Source organism: Salvelinus alpinus, chromosome 6 (genome assembly GCF_045679555.1).
Source record: "Salvelinus alpinus chromosome 6, SLU_Salpinus.1, whole genome shotgun sequence".
NCBI lineage: Eukaryota > Metazoa > Chordata > Actinopteri > Salmoniformes > Salmonidae > Salvelinus > Salvelinus alpinus.
In genome coordinates this window covers 2,353,389-2,365,671 of record NC_092091.1, presented here as the reverse complement: position 1 = coordinate 2,365,671, position 12,283 = coordinate 2,353,389, and the positions used below count along the sequence as shown (strand labels likewise).

The 12,283-nt window shown below is 43.0% G+C and overlaps 1 protein-coding gene across 5 annotated transcripts in view; it reads right to left on the bottom strand.

The window, feature by feature from the left end:
- Positions 1–7,225, bottom strand: part of man2c1 (mannosidase, alpha, class 2C, member 1) — a 70,374-nt gene extending 63,149 nt beyond the window's left edge. For all 5 annotated transcript variants that reach the window (XM_071405127.1, XM_071405130.1, XM_071405128.1 and 2 more), the window contains exons 1-4: positions 7,007–7,225; positions 6,597–6,722; positions 6,333–6,456; positions 3,060–3,130 (exon numbers count right to left, since the gene is read on the bottom strand). In XM_071405127.1, coding sequence (XP_071261228.1) covers positions 3,060–3,130; positions 6,333–6,456; positions 6,597–6,722; positions 7,007–7,107 — 422 coding nt within the window. In that variant the 5' untranslated portion in view covers positions 7,108–7,225. The remainder of the gene's footprint in view (positions 1–3,059; positions 3,131–6,332; positions 6,457–6,596; positions 6,723–7,006) is intronic.
- Positions 7,226–12,283: the final 5,058 nt, after the last annotated feature.

Below are 12,283 nucleotides of genomic sequence, written 5' to 3'. Positions count from 1 at the left end.
GATCATCATCCTTCAGACAGACAGGATGTAGAACCCACTAACCTGTGTGGATTATCATCCTCCAGTCAGGATGTAGAACCCACTAACCTGTGTGGATCATCATCCTTCAGACAGACAGGATGTAGAACCCACTAACCTGTGTGGATCATCATCCTCCAGTCAGGATGTAGAACCCACTAACCTGTGTGGATCATCATCCTCCAGACAGGATGTAGAACCCACTAACCTGTGTGGATCATCATCCTCCAGACAGGATGTAGAACCCACTAACCTGTGTGGATCATCATCCTCCAGACAGGATGTAGAACCCACTAACCTGTGTGGATCATCATCCTCCAGACAGGATGTAGAACCCACTAACCTGTGTGGATCATCATCCTTCAGACAGACAGGATGTAGAACCCACTAACCTGTGTGGATCATCATCCTCCAGACAGGATGTAGAAACCACTAACCTGTGTGGATCATCATCCTTCAGACAGACAGGATGTAGAACCCACTAACCTGTGTGGATCATCATCCTTCAGACAGACAGGATGTAGAACCCACTAACCTGTGTGGATCATCATCCTCCAGACAGGATGTAGAACCCACTAACCTGTGTGGATCATCATCCTTCAGACAGACAGGATGTAGAACCCACTAACCTGTGTGGATCATCATTCTCCAGACAGGATGTAGAACCCACTAACCTGTGTGGATCATCATCCTTCAGACAGACAGGATGTAGAACCCACTAACCTGTGTGGATCATCATCCTCCAGACAGGATGTAGAACCCACTAACCTGTGTGGATCATCATCCTCCAGACAGGATGTAGAACCCACTAACCTGTGTGGATCATCATCCTTCAGACAGACAGGATGTAGAACCCACTAACCTGTGTGGATCATCATCCTCCAGACAGGATGTAGAACCCACTAACCTGTGTGGATCATCATCCTCCAGACAGGATGTAGAACCCACTAACCTGTGTGGATCATCATCCTTCAGACAGACAGGATGTAGAACCCACTAACCTGTGTGGATCATCATCCTCCAGACAGGATGTAGAACCCACTAACTTGTGTGGATCATCATCCTCCAGACAGGATGTAGAACCCACTAACCTGTGTGGATCATCATCCTCCAGACAGGATGTAGAACGCACTAACCTGTGTGAATCATCATCCTCCAGACAGTCAGGATGTAGAACCCACTAACCTGTGTGGATCATCATCCTCCAGACAGGATGTAGAACCCACTAACCTGTGTGGATCATCATTCTCCAGACAGGATGTAGAACCCACTAACCTGTGTGGATCATCATTCTCCAGACAGGATGTAGAACCCACTAACCTGTGTGGATCATCATCCTCCAGACAGGATGTAGAACCCACTAACCTGTGTGGATCATCATCCTCCAGTCAGTCAGGATGTAGAACCCACTAACCTGTGTGGATCATCATCCTCCAGACAGGATGTAGAACCCACTAACCTGTGTGGATCATCATTCTCCAGACAGGATGTAGAACCCACTAACCTGTGTGGATCATCATCCTCCAGACAGACAGGATGTAGAACCCACTAACCTGTGTGGATCATCATCCTCCAGACAGGATGTAGAACCCACTAACCTGTGTGGATCATCATCCTCCAGACAGGATGTAGAACCCACTAACCTGTGTGGATCATCATCCTTCAGACAGACAGGATGTAGAACCCACTAACCTGTGTGGATTATCATCCTCCAGTCAGGATGTAGAACCCACTAACCTGTGTGGATCATCATCCTTCAGACAGACAGGATGTAGAACCCACTAACCTGTGTGGATCATCATCCTCCAGTCAGGATGTAGAACCCACTAACCTGTGTGGATCATCATCCTCCAGACAGGATGTAGAACCCACTAACCTGTGTGGATCATCATCCTCCAGACAGGATGTAGAACCCACTAACCTGTGTGGATCATCATCCTCCAGACAGGATGTAGAACCCACTAACCTGTGTGGATCATCATCCTCCAGACAGGATGTAGAACCCACTAACCTGTGTGGATCATCATCCTTCAGACAGACAGGATGTAGAACCCACTAACCTGTGTGGATCATCATCCTCCAGACAGGATGTAGAAACCACTAACCTGTGTGGATCATCATCCTTCAGACAGACAGGATGTAGAACCCACTAACCTGTGTGGATCATCATCCTTCAGACAGACAGGATGTAGAACCCACTAACCTGTGTGGATCATCATCCTTCAGACAGTCAGGATGTAGAACCCACTAACCTGTGTGGATCATCATCCTCCAGACAGGATGTAGAACCCACTAACCTGTGTGGATCATCATCCTTCAGACAGACAGGATGTAGAACCCACTAACCTGTGTGGATCATCATCCTCCAGACAGACAGGATGTAGAACCCACTAACCTGTGTGGATCATCATCCTCCAGTCAGGATGTAAAACCCACTAACCTGTGTGGATCATCATCCTCCAGACAGGATGTAGAACCCACTAACCTGTGTGGATCATCATCCTTCAGACAGACAGGATGTAGAACCCACTAACCTGTGTGGATCATCATCCTCCAGACAGGATGTAGAAACCACTAACCTGTGTGGATCATCATCCTTCAGACAGACAGGATGTAGAACCCACTAACCTGTGTGGATCATCATCCTCCAGACAGGATGTAGAACCCACTAACCTGTGTGGATCATCATCCTCCAGACAGGATGTAGAACCCACTAACCTGTGTGGATCATCATCCTTCAGACAGGATGTAGAACCCACTAACCTGTGTGGATCATCATCCTTCAGACAGACAGGATGTAGAACCCACTAACCTGTGTGGATCATCATCCTCCAGACAGGATGTAGAAACCACTAACCTGTGTGGATCATCATCCTTCAGACAGACAGGATGTAGAACCCACTAACCTGTGTGGATCATCATCCTCCAGACAGGATGTAGAACCCACTAACCTGTGTGGATCATCATCCTCCAGACAGGATGTAGAACCCACTAACCTGTGTGGATCATCATCCTTCAGACAGGATGTAGAACCCACTAACCTGTGTGGATCATCATCCTTCAGACACTCAGTCAAGATGTAGCTGGTCTTCTCCCCTTCTTTGGTCAACCCCTGTCAACCAAATAACAACATCAAGGTCAACCCCTGAGAATGATGTTTGAACAACATGCAGTGAGGCTTGATTAGCATAACATTACATAACATAGTTCACATATAACTAAAACAGATTGATATTGTGACCTCGCCCTAAGGCAAGCTGAGAGAACAAAGGTGGATGAGACTAGTCTGTTGAGATACTGTAGTGTTATGGTGGATGAGGTACCGTAGTGTTATGGTGGATGAGGTACTGTAGTGTTATGGTGGATGAGGTACTGTAGTGTTATGGTGGATGAGGTACCGTAGTGTTATGGTGGATGAGGTACCGTAGTGTTATGGTGGATGAGGTACCGTAGTGTTATGGTGGATGAGGTACAGTAGTGTTATGGTGGATGAGGTACTGTAGTGTTTTGGTGGATGAGGTACTGTAGTGTTATGGTGGATGAGGTACTGTAGTGTTATGGTGGATGAGGTACTGTAGTGTTGTGGTGGATGAGGTACCGTAGTGTTATGGTGGATGAGGAACTGTAGTGTTATGGTGGATGAGGAACTGTAGTGTTATGGTGGATGAGGTACCGTAGTGTTATGGTGGATGAGGTACCGTAGTGTTATGGTGGATGAGGCACTGTAGTGTTATGGTGGATGAGGTACTGTAGTGTTATGGTGGATGAGGTACTGTAGTGTTATGGTGGATGAGGTACAGTAGTGTTATGGTGGATGAGGTACCGTAGTGTTATGGTGGATGAGGTACTGTAGTGTTATGGTGGATGAGGTACTGTAGTGTTATGGTGGATGAGGTACTGTAGTAGTCGCTCTGGATAAGAGCGTCTGCTAAATGACGTAAATGTAATGTAAATGTAATGTTATGGTGGATGAGGTACCGTAGTGTTATGGTGGATGAGGTACTGTAGTGTTATGGTGGATGAGGTACCGTAGTGTTATGGTGGATGAGGTATGGCTGGGTTGTATATAATGGTATGGATGAGGTACCGTAGTGTTATGGTGGATGAGGTACCGTAGCGTTATGGTGGATGAGGTATGGCTGGGTTGTATATAATGGTATGGATGAGGTACCGTAGTGTTATGGTGGATGAGGTACCGTAGTGTTATGGTGGATGAGGTACAGTAGTGTTATGGTGGATGAGGTACCGTAGTGTTATGGTGGATGAGGTACCGTAGTGTTATGGTGGATGAGGTACAGTAGTGTTATGGTGGATGAGGTACCGTAGTGTTATGGTGGATGAGGTACTGTAGTGTTATGGTGGATGAGGTACTGTAGTGTTATGGTGGATGAGGTACTGTAGTGTTATGGCGGATGAGGTACTGTAGTGTTATGGCGGATGAGGTACTGTAGTGTTATGGTGGATGAGGTACTGTAGTGTTATGGTGGATGAGGTACCGTAGTGTTATGGTGGATGAGGTACCGTAGTGTTATGGTGGATGAGGTACTGTAGTGTTATGGTGGATGAGGTACTGTAGTGTTATGGTGGATGAGGTACTGTAGTGTTATGGTGGATGAGGTACTGTAGTGTTATGGTGGATGAGGTACCGTAGTGTTATGGTGGATGAGGTATGGCTGGGTTGTATATAATGGTATGGATGAGGTACCGTAGTGTTATGGTGGATGAGGTACCGTAGCGTTATGGTGGATGAGGTATGGCTGGGTTGTATATAATGGTATGGATGAGGTACCGTAGTGTTATGGTGGATGAGGTACCGTAGTGTTATGGTGGATGAGGTACAGTAGTGTTATGGTGGATGAGGTACCGTAGTGTTATGGTGGATGAGGTACCGTAGTGTTATGGTGGATGAGGTACAGTAGCGTTATGGTGGATGAGGTACCGTAGTGTTATGGTGGTTGAGGTACTGTAGCGTTATGGTGGTTGAGGTACTGTAGCGTTATGGTGGTTGAGGTACCGTAGTGTTATGGTGGATGAGGTACTGTAGTGTTATGGCGGATGAGGTACTGTAGTGTTATGGTGGATGAGGTACCGTAGTGTTTTGGTGGATGAGGTACTGTAGTGTTGTGGTGGATGAGGTACCGTAGTGTTATGGTGGATGAGGTACTGTAGTGTTATGATGGATGAGGTACTGTAGTGTTATGGTGGATGAGGTACTGTAGTGTTTTGGTGGATGAGGTACTGTAGTGTTGTGGTGGATGAGGTACTGTAGTGTTGTGGTGGATGAGGTACTGTAGTGTTATGGTGGATGAGGTACTGTAGTGTTGTGGTGGATGAGGTACCGTAGTGTTTTGGTGGATGAGGTACTGTAGTGTTGTGGTGGATGAGGTACTGTAGTGTTGTGGTGGATGAGGTACTGTAGTGTTATGGTGGATGAGATACTGTAGTGTTATGGTGGATGAGGTACTGTAGTGTTATGGTGGATGAGGTACTGTAGTGTTATGGTGGATGAGGTACCGTAGTGTTATGGTGGATGAGGTACTGTAGTGTTATGGTGGATGAGGTACTGTAGTGTTATGGTGGATGAGGTACTGTAGCGTTATGGTGGATGAGGTACTGTAGTGTTATGGTGGATGAGGTACTGTAGTGTTATGGTGGATGAGGTACTGTAGTGTTGTGGTGGATGAGGTACTGTAGTGTTATGGTGGATGGTGGATGAGGTACTGTAGCGTTATGGTGGATGAGGTACTGTAGTGTTATGGTGGATGAGGTACCGTAGTGTTTTGGTGGATGAGGTACCGTAGTGTTATGGTGGATGAGGTACTGTAGTGTTATGGTGGATGAGGTACTGTAGTGTTATGGTGGATGAGGTACTGTAGTGTTTTGGTGGATGAGGTACTGTAGTTTTATGGTGGATGAGGTACTGTAGTTTTATGGTGGTTGAGGTACTGTAGTGTTATGATGGATGAGGTACTGTAGTGTCATGATGGATGAGGTACTGTAGTGTTATGGTGGATGAGGTACCGTAGTGTTATGGTGGATGAGGTACCGTAGTGTTATGGTGGATGAGGTACCGTAGTGTTATGGTGGATGAGGTATGTCTGGGTTGTATATAATGGTATGGATGAGGTACCGTAGTGTTGTGGTGGATGAGGTACCGTAGTGTTATGGTGGATGAGGTACTGTAGTGTTATGGTGGATGAGGTATGGCTGGGTTGTATATAATGGTATGGATGAGGTACCGTAGTGTTGTGGTGGATGAGGTATGTCTGGGTTGTATATAATGGTATTGGATGTGGTTGTATATAATGTCGAACCTGTACAGGCTGCTCATCCCTCCAGACCATGGCCTCTCCATCACTCTCCCAGCTCAGATGGACCTGCTTCCCTCTCCAGGAGTCTGGGATCCTCAGAGATACTTTAAACCAGCATGTCCACCATCTGTAATAAAACAGTACTCATATTCGTTTTTTGGTTCACTGGTTTGTCCGTTATTTTGCACGCTCATTCACTGATTCACCAACTCACTCCACTAATTCACTCATTCATGGTATTTAACCAAACAATATTCCGGTCCTTACGTAGGTCCAAAGGTCTCCCCAACTTGATAAGGCTGAAAGTTCTGTTTGACGGCTTCCAGGAATGGGATCCGCTGCTGTGACCGAGAGGAGGAGATGGACTCCAGGGGACAGGTGTCTCCATATAGTCTGGAAAGAAGTCGTATTGTAAGAAACATGTTTTACCCAGATCGCCACAGAAAGGGCTGTCAGTGTCATCAAACTAGATCCAGAAAGCGGATTCATTACCCAGAAAACAATAGTTATTACAAGGAGCAGTTTCTCTCTTTGCCTTGGTGCTTTCATACATTTTACACAATAAATAGAACTTCCATCTGCCCAACAAAACATAGCTACTTAGCGGGCATATCGAGTGGGTAATGGGCATGCATTTTATTGCACTGACTGCTAGTTAGCTAAGAAATACCATTTACCTTCCCCTGAGGTTGCAGTCGGTGAAATAAATCTCAGATATGAATTTCTCAGCTCGTTCCAGAAGAGTCCGTCGGTTCTTCAGTACCGGTTGATGATACATCGCTAATAATATCTCGGGTCAATGTTTGAAGAATCAATGAATTATTCCACTGTTTCGTGAAGTTCAGAGAAACAACAAGGAAGGGACCATGCGGACCCGGAAGTACAATATAAATACTATTGTCATTACGTAGATCAGTCGCTAGATGTCGCTGTTGTTAACGTGTCACTAACGTTCTAGGCCGTATGATTAGCCCTCCGTTACCATACTATTTAGGGGTGAGTCATTTTACTGCATAGTGCACTAATAATTGTATGATATGAGAAAGAATATCAAATGTCAACATTTATTTAAGCTAGAGGTTCTGAAAAACCATACATATAGTTATGTTATTCCCATTACCTTTATGGTCCTTCAAAAATCAGAAGTGCCTATGTAGTTGGTATATGTTATAATCTGTAGTTGGTACATGTTATAATCTGTAGTTGGTACATGTTATAATCTGTAGTTGGTACATGTTATAATCTGTAGCTGGTACATGTTATAATCTGTAGTATGTACATGTTATAATCTGTAGCTGGTACATGTTATAATCTGTAGTTGGTACATGTTATAATCTGTAGTTGGTACATGTTATAATCTGTAGCTGGCACATGTTATAATCTGTAGCTGGTACATGTTATAATCTGTAGTTGGTACATGTTATAATCTGTAGCTGGTACATGTTATAATCTGTAGTTGGTACATGTTATAATCTGTAGCTGGTACATGTTATAATCTGTAGTTGGTACATGTTATAATCTGTAGTTGGTACATGTTATAATCTGTAGTTGGTACATGTTATAATCTGTAGTTGGTACATGTTATAATCTGTAGTTGGTACATGTTATAATCTGTAGCTGGTACATGTTATAATCTGTAGTTGGTACATGTTATAATCTGTAGTTGGTACATGTTATAATCTGTAGTTGGTACATGTTATTATCTGTAGTTGGTACATGTTATAATCTGTAGCTGGTACATGTTATAATCTGTAGTTGGTACATGTTATAATCTGTAGTTGGTACATGTTATTATCTGTAGTTGGTACATGTTATAATCTGTAGCTGGTACATGTTATAATCTGTAGTTGGTACATGTTATAATCTGTAGTTGGTACATGTTATTATCTGTAGTTGGTACATGTTATTATCTGTAGTTGGTACATGTTATAATCTGTAGTTGGTACATGTTATAATCTGTAGTTGGTACATGTTATAATCTGTAGTTGGTACATGTTATAATCTGTAGTTGGTACATGTTATAATCTGTAGTTGGTACATGTTATAATCTGTAGTTGGTACATGTTATAATCTGTAGCTGGTACATGTTATAATCTGTAGTTGGTACATGTTATAATCTGTAGTTGGTACATGTTATAATCTGTAGTTGGTACATGTTATAATCTGTAGTTGGTACATGTTATAATCTGTAGTTGGTACATGTTATAATCTGTAGTTGGTACATGTTATAATCTGTAGTTGGTACATGTTATAATCTGTAGCTGGTACATGTTATAATCTGTAGTTGGTACATGTTATAATCTGTAGTTGGTACATGTTATAATCTGTAGCTGGTACATGTTATAATCTGTAGTTGGTACATGTTATAATCTGTAGCTGGTACATGTTATAATCTGTAGCTGGTACATGTTATAATCTGTAGTTGGTACATGTTATAATCTGTAGCTGGTACATGTTATAATCTGTAGCTGGTACATGTTATAATCTGTAGTTGGTACATGTTATAATCTGTAGCTGGTACATGTTATAATCTGTAGCTGGTACATGTTATAATCTGTAGTTGGTACATGTTATAATCTGTAGTTGGTACATGTTATAATCTGTAGCTGGTACATGTTATAATCTGTAGTTGGTACATGTTATAATCTGTAGCTGGTACATGTTATAATCTGTAGCTGGTACATGTTATAATCTGTAGCTGGTACATGTTATAATCTGTAGTTGGTACATGTTGGGCTATAGGCCCAATACATTATCACTGCAGATTGACTATGCTCAGTAGGCTATAGACCCAATACATTATCACTGCATACTGGCTATGCTCAGTAGGCTATAGGCCCAATACATTATCACTGCAGATTGACTATGCTCAGTAGGCTATAGACCCAATACATTATCACTGCATATTGGCTATGCTCAGTAGGCTATAGGCCCAATACATTATCACTGCATATTGGCTATGCTCAGTAGGCTATAGACCTAATACATTATCACTGCATATTGACTATGCTCAGTAGGCTATAGGCCCAATACATTATCACTGCAGATTGACTATGCTCAGTAGGCTATAGACCCAATACATTATCACTGCATATTGGCTATGCTCAGTAGGCTATAGGCCCAATGCATTATCACTGCAGATTGGCTATGCTCAGTAGGCTATAGGCCCAATACATTATCTCTGCATATTGGCTATGCTCAGTAGGCTATAGGCCCAATACATTATCTATGCATATTGGTTTTGCTCAGTAGGCTATAGGCCCAATACATTATCACTGCATATTGGCTATGCTCAGTAGGCTATAGGCCCAATACATTATCTATGCATATTGGTTTTGCTCAGTAGGCTATAGGCCCAATACATTATCACTGCATATTGGCTATGCTCAGTAGGCTATAGGCCCAATACATTATCACTGCATATTGGCTATACTCAGTAGGCTGTAGACCCAATACATTATCTCTGCATATTGGCTATGCTCAGTAGGCTATAGGCCCAATACATTATCTATGCATATTGGTTTTGCTCAGTAGGCTATAGGCCCAATACATTATCACTGCATATTGGCTATGCTCAGTAGGCTATAGGCCCAATACATTATCACTGCATATTGGCTATACTCAGTAGGCTGTAGACCCAATACATTATCACTGCAGATTGACTATGCTCAGTAGGCTATAGGCCCAATACATTATCTATGCATATTGGCTATGCTCAGTAGGCTATAGACCCAATACATTATCACTGCATATTGGCTATGCTCAGTAGGCTATAGGCCCAATACATTATCACTGCATATTGGCTATGCTCAGTAGGCTATAGGCCCAATACATTATCACTGCATATTGGTTTTGCTCAGTAGGCTATAGGCCCAATACATTATCACTGCATATTGGCTATGCTCAGTAGGCTATAGGCCCAATACATTATCACTGCATATTGGCTATACTCAGTAGGCTGTAGACCCAATACATTATCACTGCAGATTGACTATGCTCAGTAGGCTATAGACCCAATACATTATCACTGCATATTGGCTATGCTCAGTAGGCTATAGACCCAATACATTAGCTATGCATATTGGCTATACTCAGTAGGCTATAGGCCCAATACATTATCACTGCATATTGGCTATGCTCAGTAGGCTATAGACCCAATACATTATCACTGCATATTGGCTATGCTCAGTAGGCTATAGACCCAATACATTATCTATGCATATTGGCTATACTCAGTAGGCTATAGGCCCAATACATTATCACTGCATATTGGCTATGCTCAGTAGGCTATAGACCCAATACATTATCACTGCAGATTGGCTATGCTCAGTAGGCTATAGACCCAATACATTATCACTGCAGATTGGCTATGCTCAGTAGGCTATAGGCCCAATACATTATCACTGTATATTGGCTATGCTCAGTAGGCTATAGACCCAATAAATTATCACTGTATATTGGCTATGCTCAGTAGGCTATAGGCCCAATACATTATCACTGTATATTGGCTATGCTCAGTAGGCTATAAGCCCAATACATTATCACTGCATATTGGCTATGCTCAGTAGACTATAAGCCCAATACATTATCACTGCATATTGGCTATGCTCAGTAGGCTATAAGCCCAATACATTATCACTGCATATTGGCTATGCTCAGTAGGCTATAAGCCCAATACATTATCACTGCATATTGGCTATGCTCAGTAGGCTATAAGCCCAATACATTATCACTGTATATTGGCTATGCTCAGTAGGCTATAAGCCCAATACATTATCACTGCATATTGGCTATGCTCAGTAGGCTATAAGCCCAATACATTATCACTGCATATTGGCTATGCTCAGTAGGCTATAAGCCCAATACATTATCACTGCATATTGGCTATACTCAGTAGGCTATAGACCCAATACATTATCACTGCATATTGGCTATGCTCAGTAGGCTATAAGCCCAATACATTATCACTGCATATTGGCTATGCTCAGTAGGCTATAGACCCAATACATTATCACTGCATATTGGCTATGCTCAGTAGGCTATAGACCCAATACATTATCACTGTATATTGGCTATGCTCAGTAGGCTATAGGCCCAATACAGTATCACTGCATATTGGCTATGCTCAGTAGGCTATATACCCAATACATTATCACTGTATATTGGCTATGCTCAGTAGGCTATAAGCCCAATACATTATCACTGTATATTGGCTATGCTCAGTAGGCTATAAGCCCAATACATTATCACTGCATATTGGCTATGCTCAGTAGGCTATAGGCCCAATACATTATCACTGCATATTGGCTATGCTCAGTAGGCTATAGGCCCAATACATTATCACTGTATATTGGCTATGCTCAGTAGGCTATAGGCCCAATACATTATCACTGTATATTGGCTATGCTCAGTAGGCTATAGACCCAATACATTATCACTGCAGATTGGCTATGCTCAGTAGGCTATAGGCCCAATACATTATCACTGCATATTGGCTATGCTCAGTAGGCCCAATACATTATCACTGCATATTGACTATGCTTGAATTGCCCTGCCAATGTTGCTCTTCTCAGATCATTTAGAAATTATATTTAAAGACATTGGGTACATGATCACACTGGTAATAGATATGTTGTTGTATTACTTGTGAAGCACAGCTAAGTGAGCATAATCATATATATATTTATATTTGTTTTACTGGACTGATGGTCTGCGTCTGATGGTCAGTCTGAGGGGAGAGAGGGAGGGAGCAGAGGGGAGGCTGCCTCTCACCAGACTCACCCTCCCTCCTTCCCTCCGCTGAGAAAAGGGGACACCGTCTTCCAGCTGACGGTCAGTCTGAGGGGAGAGAGGGAGGGAGCAGCGGGGAGGCTGCCTCTCACCCTCCCTCCTTCCCTCCGCTGAGAAAAGGGGACACAGTCTTCCAGCTGACGGTCAGTCTGAGGGGAGAGAGG